Source organism: Microcaecilia unicolor, chromosome 9 (genome assembly GCF_901765095.1).
Source record: "Microcaecilia unicolor chromosome 9, aMicUni1.1, whole genome shotgun sequence".
In the NCBI taxonomy this organism is placed as follows: domain Eukaryota; kingdom Metazoa; phylum Chordata; class Amphibia; order Gymnophiona; family Siphonopidae; genus Microcaecilia; species Microcaecilia unicolor.
In genome coordinates, this window is record NC_044039.1 from 74,214,433 (window position 1) to 74,239,794 (window position 25,362).

General features: G+C 48.3%; 1 protein-coding gene across 1 annotated transcript in view; it reads left to right on the plus strand.

The window, feature by feature from the left end:
- The window catches only part of PHF21B (PHD finger protein 21B), a 559,570-nt gene that overhangs the window by 244,674 nt on the left and 289,534 nt on the right, over positions 1–25,362 (plus strand). Inside the window, exon 6 of the mRNA XM_030215094.1 lies at positions 13,863–13,923. Within this exon, the coding sequence (XP_030070954.1) occupies positions 13,863–13,923 (61 nt within the window). The remainder of the gene's footprint in view (positions 1–13,862; positions 13,924–25,362) is intronic.

The window sequence follows — 25,362 nt, forward strand, 5'->3', positions numbered from 1 at the left end:
GTCTCTGCACTTATGGTACAGGAGCCCCACCTAACCAGTAAGTGGGGTTCTGTACACTTAAGAAGGACTGTGAGTAAACCCATAAATGCTGTAGTACTGGGTGTGGAGTGTTATGCTCATGAGTCCATTTCCATGCATTCCTGTAATTCTGTGGGAGGAGGATGAAGGTGTGGGCTTAACAAGGAGAAGCAATTCCATGTCCCAAGTGAGTTGCAGGCAGTGCCCTCACAACAACATCCATTGTGAAAGGCATCCCTCCACTGGCAGGCTGGGGCTACTGTGACTCCCTACATGTCCCAGCCTATTAATAATGTGCAAGTAAAGATGTCAGCACATGGCCCTTCTTAACAGTCATGCAGCTGCCATGAACACGAACACTCATGGAGGACAAGATGAGGGGTTGGGGCCAGGTAGGAGTGGTGCCTTGCATGACAGATAGATTGGGGGTCCTGAGACCAGAGGGGGAGGTATCTCTGTCACACACACACTCTCTCTCTGTCTCTCACAGTCAGTGTCTTTCTCTCTCTCTCTCTCACTCTCACACACTGTCTCTCACACTGTATCACATTCACTCTCTATGTGTCACACAGTCACTCTCAAACACTCTCTCGATCTCGATCACATTTTATCAATCACTGATCTCGATCTCGGTCTCAGAGAAAGTCTGTGTATCGCACACATACTCTCTAACTCTGTCTCACACACATTCTCTCTCACACTCTCACTCACAGACACACTCGCACCCACACTCACTCTCTCTCTGTCACACACACACACACTCACACACACATTCACTCTCTCTCGCACAGTCACTCTCACACACAGTCTCTCAAACATACACACTCCGAGGAAAACCTTGCTAGCGCCCTTTTCATTTGATGGGCCTTTTTTTTTACTAGTTGTTAAATAATGAATTGTTACTGGCAACAACTTCCCAAGCCAACTTCCCAAGCCAATAAAAACAATAATACACTGTTGATTCTGCTTTGAGCATCATTTTTTTAACTAGAAGGACAGAGCTACATCAACCAGTGGCTGCACAAGAGAATGTGAAGTGATAATTCTAAAAAAACACCCAGTTTCCAATTGGTTTCTTTTTAGATGAAATGAAGGCACATATAGAGAAAGATGTTTAAATAACACAATTTTAAGTAACATAATGGCACCTGCAGTCACTAGGTAGCAGTCAGTAATAAATCCTTTGGTCAGAGTTAGTTAATTATGAAATGTGAGTAGTTAAGAAAGAAAGACAATCTACTGAAATCACTCAGCACATGCAGCAGTGAAATAACATTAGAAGCATCAATACAAAGTCTTTTGCATACCTTTGAAATTGGGAATTACGTTTTGCTCTCCAGTTAGGGTTTTTTTTACTCATTCCATGTTTGTCTTCTTCCCATTTGGTCCTTTCCTATGTCTGGCACTGGACCTATGCAGTTTTTCCTATTACTTGTTTGTTTGAGGGGTGTTGGGGCATAGTGATGACAAGACATCTGAATGGTGCTTTTTGGGTCCTTGCTCTCCTCTTCACATAGGGCTACATGTGCTGTCAGACTGTGCCAAATATATGCAGTGACTGCATGTGGGGTCTTGTGTTTGGACAGATGAGGTGGGATGTACCCTTGTGAGAACTGCTTGGTCATATATGCCTTGTTTACATTAGAAATCTGCACAAGAAGGTCACGTGATGCACTAGAGAGTGAAGGACGTGGTTCCGTGCTCTCTTAGGCCCATTCGCCAATTTTATGCAATTTTCGATCACAAAGTGCTGAAATCGAGCCCTAAAATCGATACTACAAGAAGCTGAGGGTCCAATGGATAAATTTGTGGAAGCGCAGGGTAAAGGCTTGCCAACCCGCAGCGGAAAACGAGAGAAAGAAAAGTTGAAAACTCCGAACGGAGAAGACGGGCCGGCAAAACGTGAAAGTTTCATCTTTACGCCGGAACAATTAAAACAAATCACGGAAGCAGTGAGTCTAGCGCTGGAACCGAGACTCGCACAGCTGTCGGCACAAATCGCCACACTTACATCTTCTTTGTCCGAAACCACAGCACGGACTGGCGAAACAGAGCGTCGTGTTTCTGAGCTGGAAGACATGTGCGCTCCAATGGCGGCGTGGATAAAACAGCAAGAAACTACAATTGAAAATCTACTGACCAAAGTTGATGATCTGGAGAACAGATCACGACGAGCAAATCTTCGCATTGTGGGGCTTCCAGAATCGGTGGGCGACAGAATCCTGGCCACGGAACTGGAGCAATGGCTTAAAAGAGAGTTTGCCCTCTCAGACAGCATGGGCCCGCTGTGCTTAGAGCGGGCACACCGAGTGGGCCGACTACAAGATGGCCGCCAGTCACCGCGAGTAGTTCTTATAAAAGTGCACAACTATATCCACAAGGACGAAATCCTGAGGGGGTATCGTCAGAAGAGAGAAACGACAAAATATGAAGGGAAGCTCATACGAATCTTCCAGGACTATTCAGCTGGCTTACAAGATAAAAGAAAAAAATTTAACCCAGCGTGTCAACGCCTGCATGCTTTACAAGTTAAATTTATGCTTCTTTATCCTGCAATTTTGAAAATCAAAAACGGCAATGGATGGAAGGTTTTTTCCAATGCTGCAGAGGCGGATGCCTATGTAAAAACATTGGATGATGTTCAGCTAAATGCGGAAGGAGCAGATGTAGCCACTTGAAAGTCTGGGACTCAAAGAGAGTGAAGGACTAATACATTAATGTCTGTAACAGGTATTTGAATTGTTGTAAGCATTACTTGAGGTATGGGCTGGATTTTGACATTACTTGTTTGTAAATGGCGGGGGGGCCTTAGCATGGAAGTGACCCACTCCCGTGGTAAAAGACGGGAACGACTTGTGTAGGCAGGGTAGGGGGGGTTGGAAGGGTGGGAAGGGCAAGAAGGGGAGGGGGGGTAAATTGGGGGGGGGGATAACAGCCTCAGGAATATGGGTGGTTTACAATCGGATTGCAGCTGGAGTGTGTACCCGCGGACTGGAGAATTGATCTCCCCGGGGAGGGGGGCTGGGCTCCCGGGGGAGGACAAATGGTGTAACGTGGACATGCCTAGATACAGCGGGAATCTCTGATAGAGCGCGCGTGCGCTTGATGTCCTGGAACGTGTCGGGAATTTCATCCCCGATTAAGCGGGCCAAGATATTGGCGCAACTGAAGCGGCACGGGGTTTCTATTGCCTGTCTTCAGGAGACGAAACTGACTGATCTAGAGCATGAAAAGCTTAAGCGTCAATGGGTGGGAGAATGTTTTTATTCTTCTTCGGGAGCCAAAAGAGGTGGAGTAGCGATTCTGATTAGGAAGGGGCTGCTTTGTGACCCCAGGTTGATATACAAAGACCAAGAGGGTAGGGTGATTCTTTTGCAGCTAACTCTATCGGGGCACAAATTGTATCTATGTGCTGTGTATGGCCCAAACTCCCACTCCCCTACATTTTTTAAATCCTTGATATCCCTGGGTCTGCGATACTCGGACGCCCCTTGGGTGTGGGCCGGGGATTTCAACCAGGTCATGGACCCAGGGGTGGATAGGACTGCCGGACGACAGCGGAGTGAGGCACGGGGGGGAGGGGCACTCCAATCCCTGAGCCGTTCCCTGGACTTGATTGACCCCTGGAGGTTACTCCACCCATCAGAAATTGACTATACTCATCAATCTAGAGTACACCAATCATGGTCGAGATTAGACTACATTCTGATGCACCACTCATTATTTACCAAAGTCACTCAAGCCGAGATAGGCCCCATGGAGGTTACCGACCACTCGTTGATTTGGGTAGATATGAGGTTCCCGACCACGGGTGTGGGGGGTTCTGCTTGGAGATTTCCATCCTTTTTATATCAAGATCAAAAATTTAAAGAATATATCATAGCCCAATGGGAACAATATGTAGAATTTAACTTGGAGTCCTGTGAGTCCCCCTTAGTTTTTTGGGAAGCGTCAAAGGCAGTACTGAGGGGGGCTACGATAGCGTACATGAGTGCCAGAAATAAGAAACTTTCAACAGGAATAGTTCACTTAGAACGTCAGCTACGACAGGCCAAAAAAGGGTATCTACTAAGACCCTCACCGGAGACCCGTGATCTTTGGTCTTCCACAAAGGTGGCCCTGGACTCCCTAATCCACGAAAAAACTCAGAAAAGTTTCACGGCAAGAGGGTTCAATTTCCGTAGATATGGAAATAAGCCGGGTAGGCTGCTGGCCCAGATGGTGAGAACCCGAGGGCGGAGAAAACTGATCGCGTCGGTGACATCCCCCGGGGGGGCCAGGGTTAGTACCCCGGAGGGGATTGTAAAAGAATTCCACGCCTATTTTTCTAAATTATATTCTGGGAAGGGGGATACAACGGACATGGCAGTGGAGGACTATTTGAGGGACGCTGGGCTCCCCCGGCTTTCCATGTCGGCCAGAGAGGCGCTTTCAAAACCGTTACAGGCCCAAGAAGTGCAGAGAGTATTAAGAGCTTTACCTCTGGGATCGGCGCCGGGGCCCGATGGGTTCTCGGCCGAATACTATAAGATTCTCCCACCACAGTTTATAGGCCCTCTAATTGAATATTTTGAGGAGGTGATAGAACAAGGGGGGCTCCCAAGGGGAGGTAACGAGGCGCTAGTGACGTTAATCCCAAAGCCGGGCAAGCCGGGGGATAGGGTGGAGTTTTACCGCCCTATCTCCCTTATTAACGTGGATCTTAAAATTCTGGCTCGAATCTTGGCGGTTCGCCTCACACCCTACATGGGGACGTTGATTGGGGCACATCAGGTAGGCTTTATGAAAAACAGGAACTCAGTGATTAATGTACGGAAAGTACTTTTGGCCATTGCACACTGCCAAGCAAGGGATCGGGACCTCCTACTGGTTAGTTTAGATGCCGAAAAGGCGTTTGATAAAGTACAGTGGAGGTACCTATTCAAAGTATTAGACTACATAGGCGTGGGAGGATGGTTTCTAGATGCGGTAAAAATACTCTACAAGGACCCAGTAGCCAGAATTTTAGTCAATGAGTCGAAATCCCCTCCGATTCAGATAAAAGCGGGAACGAGGCAGGGGTGTCCCCTCTCCCCCTTTTTATTTTTGCTGTATTTGGAGCCTTTGTTGAGGACCATTGAGGTCGACCCGGATATTGAGGGAGTCCAATTGCCAAACCACTCGGTAAAAGTTTTGTCCTTTGCGGACGACATATTTTTGACCCTGACTGACCCCCACAATTCTTTAAATAGAGTCTTAGCAGCTATTGACGAGTTTGGGCTATACTCGGGACTCTCGCTGAATTTAAAGAAATCTTTTGCCTTGCCCTCAGCGGAGAGGATACGAGGGAACTGGGGGGACTCTTTTCCGCTTCAGTGGGTGCAGGAGGAGGTGACGTATCTGGGTGTGAGGATTCCAATTGACCTGGGCTCTTTATACGAGAGAAACATGGTTCACTTAAAAAAGAGGGTGACACAATCGTTGGTGAGTTGGCAGGATTTGCCCATTTCTTTGATGGGCAGGGTAGCACTCTACAATATGGTATTGTTTCCTGTCTGGATTTATGCTTACCAAACTCTGCCCATGTTCCTGACCTCCAAAGATGATAAATGGCTGAGGTCAAAATTAAATGTGTTTTTGTGGCAGGGAAAAAGGGCACGCATGACAATCAACAGGGCAATTCTCCCAAGAGCACAGGGCGGGTTGGGATTGATGGATCTACGTATGTTTTCGGTGGCTAGTGGTATGCGCCACATTTCAGATTGGTTTCGGGCCACTGAACATTTTTCCCTCACGGCTGCTGAGACGAGCTGGGTTGAACCTTTGCATTTCTCCAGCTGGCTTCATCAGGTGAGGGGGCAGAGCCCGAATTTGGGTGGGGCTTCGGCCATACTCGGTCCCTTGAGGCAGACGTGGAGGTGGCTCTGCAAGTTTTTCACACTGAATAAATCGGTGTCCCCATTGCTGCCTATAAGAGGTAATCCGGAATTCCCAGTGGGAGACTCCTCTGGGACTTTTAGAGACTGGAGGGCCAAGGGTGTCACTTATTTGAGACATGTGGTGTCGGAGCAGGGAGGGATGAAAACTATGTCTGATATCAGTGGAGAATTCCACCTGGGAAAGAGGGATCCTTTTGCATTTATGCAGTTAAGTCATTATGTTAACTCATTACCTAAGAAGGATTTGTCTGTAAAAGTTTGGGAGTGTTTAAATGCAATGTTGGCGCTTGAGGCACAGGGAAAGATCCCGCTGAAGTACTTTCACTCACTCCTAAGAGAGCACCTACAGTCCACAGACTTTACCCGGATGGCACAACAATGGACGAAGGAGCTGGCCTTTTCGGTGAACCCGGAGAGTATCAAAAATGTATTGATGGGCACATACAAACTGACAGAAAATGCCTGCTGGTGGGAATTACAGTATAAGTTTCTGTTCCGTCTTCATGTGTCGCCAAGAAGAGCGTTCCGAGCTACCTTGCGAGACTCAGATGTATGCCCTAAATGTGGGAAAGACAATGCAAATTTGGGTCATATGTTTTGGAACTGTATATGTATTCAGAAGTTTTGGAAGTCATTGGCGCTGCACACCTCTTCGATGTGGGGCACAAAGTGGCGTATTTCTCCAGGCCAACTGTTTGGTATCTACAATATGCGGGGAGCGGCCAGGGCAGGCTCTCGAGGCTTTTTACAAAGAGCTGTGTTGATGGCAAAAAAACTAATTTTACAACTGTGGTTGACCCCAGACATTCCAACAGTATCGCATTGGCGATCGGCGATGATTTACATGTGCTCATTTGAACGTAGTGGAATTAAGGATCTGGCAGGGTCCAGGGGGGACAAATTCTGTTCTGTCTGGGCACCGTTCTGGGACACTTTAACTCCAGTGGCTCGCAGTAGAGTGTTGAATTCCTGAGGTGGAGGGGGGGGGGGGGGTAGGCGTTGGGGAGGGAAGGAAAGAGACGGGAGACGGAAGGAAAATGTTATAAAATGTTTAAGTTGGCGGTTTGGACTGAATAAGGATATGTGTGGCACTGTTTACATTGTATAATGGATCAGAACAATATCCTGGTTGGTGTATTATGTTCAATAAACATGAGATATTAAAAAAAAAGAAATCTGCACAAAATGGGGTTCACAGGAAACCCGTGGAAATAGAGGAAGTTTCCATGGAATTCCTGCAGAGATAAAAGAAGTTACCATGGGATTCTTGTGGATATGAAAGAAGTTGCCATGGGATTCCCATTGGAGTGTAGTCAAAATCTCTAGCGATGCCAGAATGAGGTTTGGATTGTACTGAACAAGACAATTGGCGCAGCTATTGTATTCTAGTGATTAATTTTACATGATAAAATTCCAAGTGAGTGATTATCATTTATTGAAAACAATGAATACTTATTAATAATGCACAATTTCATTATTATTGGTCTTGATATTCAAAACGATTTAAGTGAGACAGAGGGGCTCCAACTTGCTCAAATTGTGGTGAGGAACCTCCCTATGAAACGTTCCATCCCCGAGGTCTAGGTAGGCCTCCCTGGATCTGCCTTTGCTTCCTGATGTCCAGTGGGGACATTGGGAGCAGGAGTGAAGTCCCCTTGCTCCTGCCCCTTGCAGCTGCCTGTGGAAAATGGCTGCAGTGACCTCTCACAACAGACTCACGGTACTACAGAAGGCCTCTTCTACTTTAAGATATGGAATATAATTTATCCTTTTTTCAACCATGTAGAGTTGATCTCATGTCATCATTTATAGACAAAGGTTGAGAACATTTCATTGTGATTTATGTGCAGAAATCAAAATATGCTTGCCCAAACATTTCAGAAATGATCAGTAGTAGTAGTAGTAAAATATGGCTGCCCAATTTGATTAGTGGGGTAAACATACAGAACACACCTCAGTTTTAGAGTCCCATTAAATACAGAGTGATGTTCAAATGTTTGTGTGATTTTTAAGGTAGTTCGTAAGGTACCTGTCACTGAGCTAAACTCTTAGTTCTTTACAAGCAGGATTGTTACTTGTGCCTACTGTTAGGGCAGTGCAGAATTAATCTACTTGGTCACTTGTATTCTCTGTATGCAGACTGCAAGATTTATGGTTCAATTTATTTGATATACTACATATTTTCAAAAAAGAAATCATAAGTAGTTTACAATGATATATATATATATATATATATATATATATATATATATATATATATACACACACACACACACATATACTTTCCCATATTGCTTCCACTATCTTTTCGGAGGTTCTAAAGAAAAAACAAATATTTTATTCTGCTTTGTTAATTTGCAAAGCAATAATACACTTTTTCAGTACTAGCTCAAGCTGAGTTACATTTGAGTATAGAAAGTATATCCCTCTCCTTGCAGGGTTCACAATCTGTACTTGAAGCGATGGAGTGTTAAGTGGCTTAAGATCAGAAGGAGCAGGCACCCCTGGGTGTCAAGCCTGGAGCTCTAACCACTTGGCTACTCCTCCACTTGAGTCGTTCTAGACATATGTCCTAGACACACTGTGGAAAAATCTAATGCTTTAGACCTTAAGTATGGTTCACCCTTGGCCATCTCTGCTTCTGTCTAATTGGGCTTGTTCCGAGAATATTTGGATCCGATATTTAGCAGGACATATCTAAATAGAAAAGGGTCTTATCAAGTTAAGTTACTTACTGGGCCAGATCTGGATATTAGCAGCACTTACAAGATAGTTCCTGGATATCAGTGACACTGTGGCTTGTGGTGAGGCAGTCCAGGGGCAGAGTCAGGGTGGATCTGGAAAGTATCTGGGTGCTGCCAATTTTTAATGCTGGTACCCAGATAACTAGCTGGGCAAGAAGGACCACATAAAATGTAGTTTTAACTATGTCTGCTTAGTTATTTGGATACTGCCACTGAATTTTGGCGCACCTAGGTGACTTCAAGGAGCTGCCCATACCTGGATAAGGGCCCCACAAGGCTTCCCTATCCCCTGCCTGTTCCCCCAACCCCTTCCAACCTGTTCAAAAAGGCATACTACAATGATCTATCCTAAATTCCAGATAATGAAACTTATACCAGAACTGAACAAAACTGAACCCTCGATACTTGATTGCTTAATTTACTCTGTCACCATTGAACTTTAACGCAATACCACTTTATTTCTCATTCCGGAAATGAACTCTCTATACCTGACTGCTTAAAGTACTCTGTCACTTATGAACTTTAATGCAATACCACTCTGTATTTCTCATTCCGATAATGCCACTACGGCATAATCAGGGCCGGTCCTAGGGTCTCTGGCGCCCCCCTGCAGACTGAGTTGGCGCCTGCGCATGCCCCCACCAGCATCTCCGTTCTCTCTTCTTCCACCCTGCCCCTGTCCAGCAATTCTCCGCCCCATCCCCGCCATACCGCGCCGCCCTTGGTGTTTTAAATCTTTAATTTACCTCCGTTCCAGCAGCGGCATCATTTGAAAGCCCTGCCCCGTCTCTAGCCTTCCCTCCCTTCGTGAGTTCGTTCCAAAGTCCCGCCCTTGAGGAAATGACATCAGAAGGCAGGACTGCGGAATGAACTCACGAAGGGAGGGAAGGCTAGAGACAGGGCAGGGCTTTCAAATGACGCCGCTGCTGGAACGGAGGTAAATTAAAGATTTAAAGCACCAAGAGCGGCGCGGTATGGCGCCCTTGAAAGCAGGTGCCCCCCTGAGGCGCTTACCCTGCTTACTGGGTTTGACCGGCCCTGGCCATAATGTAAGCCACATTGAGCCTGCAAATAGGTGGGAAAATGTGGGATACAAATGCAATAAATAAATAAATATAATTGGGAGAAGGGAAGTCATACAAGACAAAACAATGTAACACTTGATACAAAAGGAAACTGGGGGATGGAAAGTATAAAAGTAGCACAAAAGTTAACGAGGTGATGGAATAACCTCTTCACTGTGTTACATGGAGAAAAGGACTATATAAAATTTCAGAACCAACTTGTCTTGGTCTACTTATGCTTAACTTGTGATATTTTATTCTTTTGTTACTTGAATTATATTATTGTCGTAACTATATTGTGTTTATTCTGAGTGTTTTATTGTACACTAATCAGAAATAAAATGGTAAGCGGGTATAAGTCTAGTAAATAAAATGTCACCATGGATCCATCTAACAGCAAAAAGTAGAGATGGCCAGGGAGATAAATAATGAAGTCACGGAAACCACACTCTTGTTATAAATGTTATTGCTGACCTGACACGGCTGTGTTTTGGCAAGTGCCTGTGTCAAGGATCCTTGTTTTTCAATGTAAGTAAACACAATTCTGAATTCTATAAATGGCGCTTTAAATTGTGTTCACAAATTTGGGCATGTGCTCAATTTGCACATGGAATTTAATTAGTGCTAATAATTGGGCTCTAGCAATCAACTATCAGTTCTAATTGGCATTCATTAAAATCTGCATGTGTAAATTTACGTGCCTGGCTCTGCACGTAACTTTTATGCATGGATCAAAAAGGGGTCGTGGCCATGGGAGGATCAGTGGTGTTCCTGCAATTTAGGTGTGTTATAGAACAGCCATTCCCAACCCAGTCCTCTGTGCACACCTAGTCCCATTGGGTTTTTAGGATATCCACAATGAATATGCATAGAATAGATTTGCATACACTGCCTCATTGTCTTGATTGTATGCAAATCTAACTCATGAATATTCATTGTGGATATCCTGAAAACCCAATGGGACTAGGTGTGCCCCGAGGTTGGGAATGACTGTTATAGAATAAGGGGGATCCATGTCTAATTTAAGCATGGGGATTTACACCAAGGTTTCGTTGGTGTGAATGGTCTCAGCTAAATGTAATCACGGTTCCTGGCACTTAACACTATTCTATAAATGAAACCTAACTTTAAGTGCTGTTTATAGAATAGTGTGTTGCGCTTTTTTTGTGCCATTTTTTCAGCACTGTTTATAGAATTCAGTCCAATGTGTTCACAAATCTTAGCCTCTTATATATCAGTCAGGCCAACAAAATACTGCATACCATTCAAAATGGCATTGAGACAGGAAAACAAAAACAACAACCTGTTTTTATCTGCTCAGCTAAACTTGTGATCTGATAATCTGTGTTTCCTAACTAACTGCTTATTGGCTATTTCTAATTGATATCTGTAATCTAAGTAACAGATTTTAAAACTGCTTATTGGCTATTTATATTGATAGCTGATAATCTGAGAACTGGATTTAACAAGTGCTTTAAAATCGGTATTAGTTCTTTTTTTCTGTTTCCTTATTATGTGGAGCCCCTCCCCTCCCCCACCTGCTTTTTGTTGTAAGTCATTTGTAAAGAAGAGGTGTGGCTTCTCTCCAAGAGTCTTTGCCAGAGGAGCTGGAAGGAATTTGGAGCTCACAGATAATACTATTTTCTGATTACCCCTACCTTAGAGCTGTGGTTCTGGGCATTTCAATGCAGCTCTACCTAAATAGCTTTCCCAAATACACTACTTATCACAAATTAACTCCACCCTAATTACAACCCCATCATAGTACACCTGCTCATACCCATTTCAACCAATCAGGATGACTTTTATTCTCTGTAATAACTGTGGTGCTTTAGTTTCAAGCCAATCATCTGGAGACTTAAAGCTTGTCCTATCTGTCTTCAGCTCGCTAGTATAAAACAAGAGCTCAGTAAAGTAAAGCAGGAATTGAATGCACTTACAACAACTTCTAGGACTGCACAAAATCATACTGCACAGAATCATACCAAATTCTCACCACTGCCTCAAAGGATAAAACCACTTAAGAATAGATGGTTCACCGTAGGCTCAGGCAGGCTTCCTTATGTGACACAGAAGCATCCGCCCTCACAAGTGTTGCCCCTACAGAATTCTTTTGCTCCATTACAGCACTGTGATGTTCCTCAAAATAGAACTGAGGCAAAAGAAAAAGCAATGAAGGTGGAACAAAAAGATATGAAGGTACCCAAAGAGAAAAGACACCCCCAAATCACTAAAGTTGAAACACATACTAAGAAATGTAGATGGAAAGCGATGACCACAAATGCTCGCAGTCTAAGCAATAAAGTTCATGACCTCCAAGCCCTGATGTTGGAGGCAGACTTACACGTTGTTGCAGTCACGGAGACTTAGCTCAATGATTCCCATGAATGGGATGCAAACATACCAGGCTATAATCTTTTTAGGAAGGATAGAGATGGTCGTAAAAGTGGAGGAGTAGCTCTGTATGTGAGAAATGATATCGCAGCGACTGAAATGACAGGGAACTGGGGAAAGGAAGAAGATATGGATCACCTTAAAAAGAGATGATAGAACCTCGGTCCACGTGGGTGTTGTCTACAGACCCCCGACACAATTGGAGGAACTAGATAAAGATCTGATTGTAGATATTCAAAAGTTGGGAAAGAATAGAGAGGTGCTGTTGCTGGGAGATTTCAATCTGCCAGATGTAGATTGGAAGGTTCCATCTGCGCAATCGGAAAGAAGTAGAGTGATCATGGATGCTTTTCAAAGTGCACTGCTCAGACAGATGGTAACGGAACCCACGAGGGAGGGAGCGACGCTGGATCTGGTGCTCACAAATGGGGATAGTGTGTCAAATGTCCCTGGGCAGCAGTGACCATCAAGCGGTTTGGTTTGATATTGAAGGGGTGGAACGCCGGATACTATTCGAATACTATGAATACTACTGACCACCAGAACAACCTCATGTTTTGTGCCTACTGATGGACTTATACTTATGGACTCTAACTCTGCTTTTGGCCTCTTAGCCATACTTTATTAATGCACTGGACCTTTTGTGCCTTACATATAATGAGCCTAGACTAAGACCAAAACCTGTGCAGTTTAGACTTTTACTAGTAGTATGTATTTGTTAACCAGCAGCTAGATAACAAATTGTAGTAGTCAGCAATTTAGGGCAGCTGGCTCTGCCAGCCCAGTCTCGTGATTCCTGCATAGAGGCTGTATTGTGTAAATGTGCTGGAACACTGAAATGTAAGGCTTGCAAGCTGACAGTTAGCCAGATAGCAGAAACCAGCCGGAACTTGTGCTGCTTATCAGTATATTGCCTTATATGGTATATGCAATGCCAAATAACTGTGAATAGACTAGAGACCAGTGTTGGAAATAGAGGGTTGTGTGCAAAGCCAAAGATAAGTTTCGTTTCCTGGGTTCTGTGTAAGATCCTCTGTCTGTAACTGCGCATGACTACTGATAAGAGTGTATAAGAACGAGTGTCAGGTGACGCTCAGGGGGCAGTATTCTGAGATTGTACTCGGGGCTGTCTGAATTGCTAGCAATAAAAAAGCTGTTTTGTTTTGGAACCAATTTGCCTTTCGTCTCCTGATTTCCCACCTGTTTCATTGGCGACCCAGATGGGACGGAAGTAGAAAGGGGAATCGGATTATATTCTTCCCCTCCCCCACTGCGGTCGGACCGGGTCATCGACCCCCACCCGCGAAGGTGGTGAGTGGCCACCGCTGATTTCAGCGTCCATCTCCCGGAGGAGGGCCGATCAACTCCGCCTGACTGTGGAGGGGGCTGTGTGGTTCCGACAAGGCACCTTTTCTATTTCAGAGAGAAGCGTACGACGGCGCGGCCTGCGACCCCGGCGGACAGGCGAGTATACTCTACGTAGTGACCGGCCCAGTAAGGACCGAAGAAGAGGCGTGATCACCCTCTTTTAGCCAGTGACTAATACGGACTATTGGTATCCGACTAGGTCCCGAAACTCACTAGGCTCCGACGACGAAACCGAGCGGCGAACGGGAGGGTTTCTTGTGGCATATGAAAGTGTGTGAATGGGCTTGCAGTTCCAGGCCGGGCGACCGCGTCCTGGTCAGGCCGAGTGTTGACCCTTCTGTGTCTGGTGGAACGAGACCCCTTACTCCTCCACCGCCCCTTTCCCCCTTTGTCCGTCACCTGTCCTTTGGCACTCAGGTTAGGATGGGCGGGGGTGGGTCTTCACCGTTAGATTTAATGACGGAACACTTTAGCGAAGTGTTCGACCTAGATAAATGTAGCAGAGCCGGGATGATACAGAGATGTCAATTTATGTGGCCGGGGCTAGGTATTGCTGGATGGCCCCCAGAAGGGTCATTCGAGTATGCAAAAGTGGCGGCGGTCATGAATATTGTTATAATTGAGGGAAACCCAGGCTGTCCCGAGGACATTCCATACATAGAAGCGTGGTTGGATGTAGTCCGGGATCCGCCGGCTTGGGCCCAACGGAAGGTAGAAAAGGCCGCCCTCATGTTGGTAAAGCAGAGAAAAGGTCGGAAAACTAAACTTAGAACCCTGCCGACCCATGCCTTCGCTCTCCAAAGCTCGGCAACCGCTGCCGTCCCGAAGGCCGCAGGGACCGCCCCCATACGGCCTACCGCCCCTAGCACTGAAGCCACTGAGACCACGCCCCCTGCTACCATAGCCAAGGCAGGAACCACGCCCAGTACTACCAACACACTTTCTAGAAAGAAACCCCCAAAGAAAACCGCAGGGAAAGTTCAGGGTTCGCCCGAGAAGAAGCCTCCAAAAGCCCCGATACTTGCTACGGCGGACGCATACGAAGACGACATTGCGCCGCCGCCATATGCCCCTATATACCCTGACCTTACGGGCCTAGCAGAAGGCCCCGCTGACGCCGAGACTTCCGGGTCAGAGTCAGATGCCGGGGAGACGTCCCAACCAGCCTCACCTGAGTCACCTGGCCCCGCAACCACACGGAAGAGTAAACGGGTTGTGAAGAACATTACTCGGTTCCCCCAATCGAGTCCGCATCAGGCCCTCCCGTCCGGCCGAAAAGGGGGAACCTCCCACTTATTCCCAGTTCGACAGTCTACCACCTATACCCCTAACCCGGCGGAAGGGGGGGGCCAGCCCATTGAATCAACAGTTTATAGCCACGTTCCCTTCTCAAGTGCTGATTTGTATAACTGGAAATTCCATGGGCCGTCCTACGACCAGAAACCCGAGCAGTTGATAGAGCTGGTGGAAGGCATTATATACAGTTATAATCCGACTTGGGCAGACCTTAGGCAGTTGAGCGCCCACATCCTGACCACTGAAGAACGCCGCCTTTTGCAACAAAATATGGAGCAAGCCATCCGGGATGCTAATCCGGCCCATGCCAACTTACAGAACCTAATAGAAACGGAGGCGCCCATCGCTGCCCCTACGTGGGACTACCGAACCGCTGAAGGCCAAACCTTTATCCGCCGGTACCAGCAGGCGTACCTGGCCGCTTTAAGGAAGGGAAAGCAGAAGGTTACCAACATGGGGAAGATCCACAGTGTGGTCCAACAAAAGGACGAGAGTCCAGGGGACTTCCTTGAACGACTTATGGAAGCATTCAGGAGGCACAGCCCGATAAATCCCGAAGACCCTAAGAACCTCCCAACCGTGGTTATGAGTTTTGTTAGCCAGTCAGCACCGGATATACGAAGAAAGCTACAGAGAACGGAGGGGTTCGAAGGGATGAGCCTCAGCCAACTGAAAGCTATAGCTGATCGCGTATTCGGATATCGCGACCAAGAGGAGAAGGTGGAGGCCCGGAAGGAATCGACCAGACGGATGCGGGAGAAGGCAGATGTGTTGGCCACGGTGCTGGAAGAACGAATGAGGTCTAGACCAAAAGGGAGGGGCAGGAGAACAAGAGGAACGCGGTCCCCCATAGGGCGTAACCAGTGTGCAAATTGCCGACAAGAAGGACACTGGTGGGCTGATTGTCCAGAGGAGATACGGGACAGCCCGAGAGAAGAGGAATCATGGGACCAGCAGAGAGAGGAGGAGACAGGCGACCGTGCGGGGGCCCCCAGGCGAGGCCGGGGAAGGGGCCGAAGAGAGAGAGGACGGGATGACCGGAGGGAATGGCAGATGGCTGTGGACGCCACCCGAGACAGCACAGCATGAAGAAACCGGGAGGGCAGAGTCCCCACTGACCCTCTGGTGGAAATTCGGGTGGGGACAGAATCTATGAAGGCCTTACTAGACACGGGGGCCCAGCGATCTGTTATCACCACCGCCATAGCCCCAGCCACGAAAGAAACTATACCAATTGTGGGAGCCTCCGGGAAATCCCTTGCGGCCCCCCCTCCTCAAAGAGCGCCAAGTCCAGATCGGAGGGACGATGGTGTCCCATCAGTTCATACACATCCCTGGATGCCCAGTCCCCTTAATTGGTCGAGACCTACTCTGTAAGCTCCAGGCCACCTTGAAGTTCAAGACCAAGGGTGAGGTGGAAGCTCGCTTTGAAGATCGGCCAGTGACACTCATCTGCCCGGTAAGAGAAGAATGGAGACTACACGCTCCCCCAACTGTAGGGCCTAGCAGCTGCCGTTACGACCAGAATACCTCTTTTGCCCAGCAGAGACGAGCCATAATGGATGAAGTGCCTGATGTATGGGCAGAAGTGAACCCCGGAGGACTGGCCGTTAACGCTATCCCTATCTGGATTGAGCTCAAACCGAACGCTCAAGTTGTCACCCAAGGACAATACCATATCCCCTATGCGGCCCGGCATAGTATGCAAATTCACCTACAGAAACTCCTTCAACAAGGGGTCCTTAAACCGACTAGATCCGCGTGGAACACCCCATTGTTGCCCGTCAAGAAGCCAGGAACATCAGAATACAGACCCGTCCAGGACCTGAGAAAAGTCAACAACCAGGTAGCCGACATAGTTGCCCTCGTACCAAACCCCTACTCCATCCTAGCCCAAGTGCCATCCCAGACCAAGTGGTACAGTGTCATTGATCTGAAGGACGCCTTCTTCTCCATCCCCCTCGCCGCCGACAGCCAGAAATTGTTTGCCTTCACGTGGGAAGACTTACAGACGGGAACCAAGCAGCAATATACCTGGACCCGGCTCCCCCAGGGATTCAAGAACTCCCCCACCCTCTTTGGTGACCAGCTTGCCCAGGACCTGAAAACGTACCAAGACGAGTACGGGCCGGTCGTCCAATACGTGGATGACCTGTTGGTGGCCCGTGAAACATACACGGACTGTGCAGAAGCTACCCTTTACCTCTTGAAAACCCTGGAAGCCCAGGGGTACCGGGCCAGTCGCAAGAAGGCCCAGATATGCGAGATCGAAGTCGCGTACCCGGGATTTCGCCTCCGAGAAGGAACCCGGAGGCTCGGTACACCCCGTACCCAAGCTATCCGCAACCAACCCACCCCTGCGAATAAGAAGGAATTGCGGGCACTCCTCGGAGCCGCTGGATACTGCCGGATCTGGGTCATCAACTTCGCTGTCCTGACCCAAGACTTGTACGCCACACTGAAAGGACCTGAACTCGAGGGCCAAAACCTCCAGTGGGAGAAAAGCGAACTGAAAGCCCTTCAGGACCTTAAGGATGCCCTTGCGGCCCCACCAGCGCTCGGACTGCCAGATGTGACTAAGCCGTTCCACTTGTTCATCGACGAAAAGAAGGGATTGGCACTTGGAGTCCTCACCCAACTGGTCGGCACCTGGCAACGCCCTGTAGCATACCTCTCCAAGGGCATGGACAACGTGGCACGAGGATGGCCGGGCTGTCTCCGAAGCATTGCGGCGGCCTGTCTGCTGATACACGAGGCCAATAAACTCACGTTTGGCCAAACACTTTTTGTGACTACACCCCACACCATCCGCGGCCTACTCGAGAGCCGCGGACCTAGATGGATGACCAACTTCCGATTGGTTAAATACCAAGCCCTCCTGTGCGAAAATCCGGAGGTACGGATCCTGGACACAACTAACCTTACTCCCGCTACTCTCCTTCCGGCCCCTGAACCACCACTCCACGACTGTGAAGAGGTAATGGCCACAGTGCATTCTAGCAGACCTGACCTCAAGGACCAACCCTGGCAAGGGGGCATCGCCCTTTTTACCGATGGAAGCAGCCAGGTGGTAGAGGGAATTCGAAGAGCTGGCTATGCTGTTGTGTCTGAGGACCACGTGATCGAGGCTATGGCTCTGCCGCCCGGAACGTCAGCCCAGAAGGCGGAACTGATAGCTCTCACCAGAGCCCTCCGGTGGGCTGAGGGAAAAGTTGTTAACATCTACACAGACTCCAAATACGCTTTTCTCACCCTCCAGGTGCATGGGGCCTTGTACAAGGAGAGGGGATTTCTGACAGCTGAGGGGAAAGGACTTGCAAATGCCACTGAGATCTGCCAATTACTCGAGTCAGTATGGAAGCCGAAGAAGGTGGCTGTGATGCACTGCAGGGCCCACACTGGAAGAACGGACCCTATCGCCCGGGGAAATCAGCGGGCAGACGACGCTGCAAAAAGGGCAAGTCAGCTCCCCTACTCCTCTCACCCTTCTGGCCCCGTACTCGTCGTCCAGCTCCCTACGGAGACCCCTATCTACACCCCCCAAGAAACGGAATGGGCCCAACAAGAGGGTCTACAGTCACGCAATGGCTGGTGGATACTACAGGATGGGCGCATATGGATACCCGAAGCCTTGGCCTGGACGGTGGCCAAGGAGGCTCACGACCGCACCCACCTGGGAAGGGACGCCCTGGGGCGCTTACTTGAGAAGACTTACTACATCAACAAACTATCCCTGTGGACCAAAAACGCTTCCAGCCGATGCGCGACTTGTGCTCGGAACAACCCTCGAACGGGGCCCGGCCCTATGCCAGGACATGTTCTCCGAGGCACCAGCCCTTTCCACGTGTGCCAGATTGACTTCACACACATGCCCCCGGCGCGCGGCTACAAAGCTATCCTCGTCGCCGTGTGTACCTACACTGGATGGATTGAAGCCCAGCCCACTAGAACGGAAATGGCTAAAGAAGTTACCTCCCTACTGCTTCATCAAATCCTACCCAGATATGGTCTCCCCAAGCAAATAAACTCTGACAACGGTCCCGCCTTCGCTAGCGAAGTAACACAACAGCTCAGTACCAGACTGGGCCTCGATTGGAAGTTGCATTGTGCCTGGAGACCCCAAAGCAGTGGAGTAGTGGAGAGGGCTAACCGATCCCTGAAGAACCAGCTAGCCAAGCTATGCCAAGAAGCAAAAGCCAAATGGCCCGACCTGCTTCCACTGGCCTTGCTGCATCTTAGGTGTACCCCCAAGGCTACCGGCCTTACTCCTTACGAGATGATGTATGCTAGGCCACCACCACTACCCTCCTTTCCCGACTCCTTGCAGATACAGGGTGAGAGTTCCTTAGTGAAACAGATGAGAGCTTTACACCAGGTAGTGCAAGACATCCAGCAGTACACTGAAAGAGTAGCTCCCTTGGTCCTCACCAGTCCTACGCACAGGTTCAGGGTGGGAGACGAGGTCTGGGTAAAAGAGTGGGATGAATCTGATTGCCTAAAGCCCAAATGGAAGGGGCCCTCCCTTGTTCTCCTAACGACCTCAACCGCTGTTAAAATTGCAGGAAGCCCAGTGTGGATACATTGGACCCGACTGAAACCTGCTGCTACCACTAGCAGCACCCTGAAGCGTTGGCGTGCGCATCTACATCCTGACGCTCCATTACGGCTGACTCTAAGAAATACGTGAACCACCAGATTCATGCCTGCCCAGCAACAGGAACTCAGCTTCTGGACCCACTGCGTCTTTGGCTCTCTGTTTATTGCTGCCTTCATCGTGGGCCTCATTATCTTCTTGCTGCAAAAGCTTGGATACCTTCCACCATATATATAATGCTGACCATCTTCCTTCTCCTGTGTGCAGTCCCGAGCTATCCTGCCACTTTGAGCCTGAATTGCACTGAATGCTTGCGCCTCGTGCGCCACCGTATAGAGGGAGGATATCACCTAGTCACCACCCTCATTCACCAGACGCAGCCCCCGGAAGGCGATTGCCGGCTTCTCCCGACTTGTGCCCTCATCACTCCGAATGGCCTTCAACAGTTCCACAGGTGCCTCCAAGGAAATCTCACTATCTGCCACAGCCCTACCAAACCAAGATACTACAATGTCACCCTCAGCGTAGGACTCCCCGCGTATGTGGCCGGACCTCCGGGAGTCGAGGGAGATGGCATTCTATATTACATTAATTCCACTCGCATCCTTGTCGGTGGCATCCAAACTGTAGCAACCCTAACCTTCGACGTCTGTGCCGCCATGGACAAACACCCTTGGTCTCGCAAGTGTGGCAGCCAGAGTTGGCGTGAGGCATATGTTAACGACCACAAGTATGTCTGCCCCTTCAGTCCAGACATGAGATGCTGCTCCCCGTGGGTTTGGCTCCCATGCGCCGGCGACACTCGAGCCTCGGGCTGGGACCGAGTATGTGCTTATACGGGAGGAGGATATGCCGGATGCACCGGCCTGGGCGAGTTTCGTCGAGGTTCTGGTAACTATGTGTCCCTAGACTGGCCCATTCGAGGACACGACATGCCCTGGAGAGGGACGTGGGGCCTCGGTATTGACGGCGGAGGAATGGACCCGTTGACATATATTACCATATATCAGAGTCTCGAAACGAAGCCTCCTACGCACTACCAGACTACTGTTGTCGGCTACCAAGACGTATTCGATGAAATTGCTCGTGCTGAGCAGACCGAGACTAAATTCCCCATTTCCCCAGAAGCCCGGAATATGTTCCTCAACTTGGCCGAAAACATCGCCCTCTTCCTCGGAATTGCCAACTGTTTCGTCTGTGGAGGAACCGACATGGGTGAACAATGGCCCTGGGAAGCGAGAGAGATCCGACAGCAAACATGGGATGCACTCAACACCACTAACATTACCTTTCCCCAACGGCCGAAGCCGTACGAATGGGCCCTGAGAACAAATATAATAGGTACCCTCTGCGCTAGTCGAGCGCCATCGAAGCGGTACTCTGTACCAGTGGGAGATTCTGCTTGCACGGGGGTCCTTCAGTATAATGGAAGCCGGACGACCTGGTGGCAAACGGATAATCTGCCCGCCCCGGAGCCTATCTGGACAGAACCCACCTTGAACATGACATGGACATACGGAGGCAACGCTTCCCTCAAGTGGGTAGCCCCAGCGGGCTACTACTATATCTGCGGGCGCAGGGCCTACGAACAGCTCCCGGCCCGCTGGTACGGTACCTGTCTCTTGGGCACTGTTCGACCTAGCTTTTTCCTTTTGCCCCTGCGGGTTGGCGAAACTTTGGGTATCCCCCTATACGTGGAAAAGGGGCCAGATAACCCGGCCAGACGTAAACGGTCCTTCCTAGATACCAAGCCCAAAGTCCAAATTGGAGACTGGAAAGACAACGAGTGGCCGCCTGAACGCATCATTCATTACTATGGACCGGCCACATGGGCTGAAGATGGTACATACGGGTACCGTACCCCTATCTATATGCTGAATCGTATTATTCGCCTACAGGCCGTACTCGAAATCCTCACTAACGATTCGGCCCTTGCCCTCAATATCCTAGCTCGACAGAACACTAAGCTCATTACCGCCGTTTACCAAAATCGCTTGGCTCTCGACTACCTCTTAGCCCAGGAGGGGGGGGTGTGTGGCAAGTTTAACCTCAGTAATTGCTGCTTACAAATTGATGACCAGAGCCATGTCATCAGAGAAATAACTGACCGGATGGTGAAACTCGCCCACGTCCCCGTCCAGACCTGGAACAGTGCGTGGGATTGGACTTCCTCCCTCACCAGCTGGTTGCCGACCTCTGGGAGCCTCAAGAGTATCCTCGTCAGGGGGGGCCTGTTTTTGCTGTCCTGCCTATTAATACCTTTGTCTCTCCCCTTAGTTTTCAGGTGTCTCCGCTCCACCATGGAAAGCATCGCTGACTGCCGTGCTGCTGCCCAACTTATGGCTCTCCAGATGTACTCCCCCATTCCCCAGTCTGATGAAGCTGACAATGAAGCACCTTGTGGCTGACGTGCACCTTTCACCTCCTGAGTCACTTAATGGGCCAGTACCCTTGTGTCAGCATAAGACCGGATACAAAGGGGGGGGGATTCCACTAGGGGCCCTCCGTCTCAACCCCGGCGAAGTAACCAGCGGCTGCGCAAGGAACTAGGGCTCCCTTTTTGCCTCCCTGCTAATGCTTCTTGTCTCTCTTCCCTTTCAGGGTTCATGGAGGTGATACTTTCCACCAGATGGATGTTCAAGTATCAAAAGGGGGGAATGAAGGGGTGGAACGCCGGATACTATTCGAATACTATGAATACTACTGACCACCAGAACAACCTCATGTTTTGTGCCTACTGATGGACTTATACTTATGGACTCTAACTCTGCTTTTGGCCTCTTAGCCATACTTTATTAATGCACTGGACCTTTTGTGCCTTACATATAATGAGCCTAGACTAAGACCAAAACCTGTGCAGTTTAGACTTTTACTAGTAGTATGTATTTGTTAACCAGCAGCTAGATAACAAATTGTAGTAGTCAGCAATTTAGGGCAGCTGGCTCTGCCAGCCCAGTCTCGTGATTCCTGCATAGAGGCTGTATTGTGTAAATGTGCTGGAACACTGAAATGTAAGGCTTGCAAGCTGACAGTTAGCCAGATAGCAGAAACCAGCCGGAACTTGTGCTGCTTATCAGTATATTGCCTTATATGGTATATGCAATGCCAAATAACTGTGAATAGACTAGAGACCAGTGTTGGAAATAGAGGGTTGTGTGCAAAGCCAAAGATAAGTTTCGTTTCCTGGGTTCTGTGTAAGATCCTCTGTCTGTAACTGCGCATGACTACTGATAAGAGTGTATAAGAACGAGTGTCAGGTGACGCTCAGGGGGCAGTATTCTGAGATTGTACTCGGGGCTGTCTGAATTGCTAGCAATAAAAAAGCTGTTTTGTTTTGGAACCAATTTGCCTTTCGTCTCCTGATTTCCCACCTGTTTCAATATGACAACTGAAGTGGAGGGCAGCCACTCAAAACTCAAAGTCCTAGATTTCAAGCGTGCTGACTTTAGTAAAATGGGGAAATACCTGAGGAAGGAGCTGATGTGCTGGGAGGACGCATGAGAAGTGGAAGGGCAGTGGTCCAGGCTGAAAGAAACTATAAATAGGGCCACAAACCTTTATGTAAGGAGAGTAAATAAAAGCAAGAGAAAAAGGAAACCGATATGGTTCTCCAAGCAAGTGGCTGAGAAAATAAAGGCTAAAGAGTTGGTGTTCCAGAAATACAGAAAAACTCAAGAAGAGGAACACGGGGAGGAATACCGGATGAAACTGAAAGAAGCCAAGAGAGAGATACGTCTGGCGAAAGCGCAAGCGGAATAACAAATGACTAGAAAGGTGTGACAAAAATGTCTTCAGGTATATTAGCGAAAGGAAAATGTCTAAAAATGGAATTGTGAGACTGAAAGATGCTGCGAACCACTATGTAGATAATGATGAAGAAAAAGCAAATTTGCTAAATAGATACTTTTGTTCTGTTTTCACAGAAGAAAATCCTGGCGAAGGACCGCGATTGACTGGCAAAAGTACATATGAGAATGGAGTGGATATAGCACCGTTCATGGAAGAGAATGTGTATGAACAACTAGGAAACCTAAAGGTGGACAAAGCCATGGGACCGAACGGGATCCACCCCAGGATATTGAGGGAGCTCAGAGAGGTTCTGGCAGGTCCTCTTAAAGATTTGTTTAATAAATCCTTGGAGACAGGAGAGGTTCCGTGGGATTGGAGAACGGCGGAGGTGGTCCCTCTTCACAAAAGTGGTGATAGGGAAGAACTTGGAAACTACAGGCCGGTAAGCCTCACTTCGGTTATTGGAAAAGTAATGGAAGTGATGCTGAACAAAAGGATAGTGAATTTCCTGGAAGCCAATAAGTTGCAAGATCTGAGACAACATGGTTTTACCAAAGGGAAATCATGTCAAAGAAATCTCATTGAATTCTTTGACTGGGTGACCGGAGAACTGAATCAGGGACATGCTATAGACGTAATCTACTTAGATTTCAGCAAAGCTTTTGACACGGTTCCCCACAGGAGGCTCTTGAATAAAATGGACAGGCTGAAGATAGGACCTGACGTGGTGAACTGGATTAGGAACTGGTTGACGGGCAGACGCCAGAGGGTGGTGGTTAATGGAATTCGCTCGGATGAGGGAAAGGTGAGTAGTGGAGTGCCTCAGGGATCGGTGCTGGGGCCGATTCTGTTCAATATATTTGTGAGTGACATTGCTGAAGGGTTAGAAGGTAAAGTTTACCTTTTTGCGGACGATACTAAGATTTGTAACAGAGTGGACACCCGGGAGGGAGTGGGAAACATGAAAAAGGATCTGCAGAAACTAGAAGAATGGTCTAAGGTTTGGCAATTAAAATTCAATGCGCAGAAATGCAAAGTGATGCACTTAGGGAGTAGATAGTAGGGGTGATAGTATCTGAGGATCTGAAGGCGACGAAACAGCGTGACAAGGCGGTGGCCGTAGCTAGAAGGTTGCTAGGCTGTATAGAGAGAGGTATGACCAGCAGAAGAAAAGAGGTTTCAATGCCCCTGTATAAGTCGTTGGTAAGGCCCCACATGGAGTATTGTGTTCAGTTTTGGAGGACGTATCTTGCTAAGGATGTAAAAAAGAATTGAAGCAGTGCAAAGAAAAGCTACAAGAATGGTATGGGATTTGTGTTACAAGACGTATGAGGAGAGACTTGCTGACCTGAACATGTATACCCTGGAGGAAAGGAGAAACAGGGGTGATATGATACAGACATTCAAATATTTGAAATGTATTAATCCACAAACTAACCTTTTCCGGAGATGGGAAGGCGGTAGAACGAGAGGACATGAAACGAGATTGAAGGGGGGTAGATTCAAGAAAAATATCAGGAAGTATTTTTTCAAGGAGAGAGTGGTGGATACTTGGAATGCCCTCCCACGGGAGGTGGTGGAGATGAAAACGGTAACGGAATTCAAACATGCGTGGGATAAACATAAAGGAATCCTGTTCAGAAGGAATGGATCCTCAGAATCTTAGCCGAGATTAGGTGGCAGAGCCGGTGGGGGGAGGTGGGGCTGGTGGTTGGGAGGCGGGGCTAGTGCTGGGCAAGACTTCTACGGTCTGTACCCTGAAAATGGCAGATACAAATCAAGGTAAGGTATACACAAGAAGTAGCACATATGAGTTTATCTTGTTGGGCAGACTGGCTGGACCGTGCAGGTCTTTTTCTGCCATCATCTACTATGTTACTATCCAGCTTATAATCGAAAGTGATTGCCGGCCATTTCCCGACATAAATCGGGAGATGGCCGGCGATCTCGGAAAAGCGGCGAAATCGGTATAATCGAAAGCTGCGTTTTTGATAGCATCGCCGCTTTCCCGTTGCCTCGCCGGCGAAAGTTCAAAGGGGCGTGTCGCTGGCTAAGCAAAGGCAGGACATGGGCGGGCATGGGCGTGGCTACCAGATGGCTGGCTTTCGCCGATAATGGGAAAAAAAAACCTGGCGATAAGCAGTATTTCGCCGGGTTTACTTGGTCCTTTTATTTTC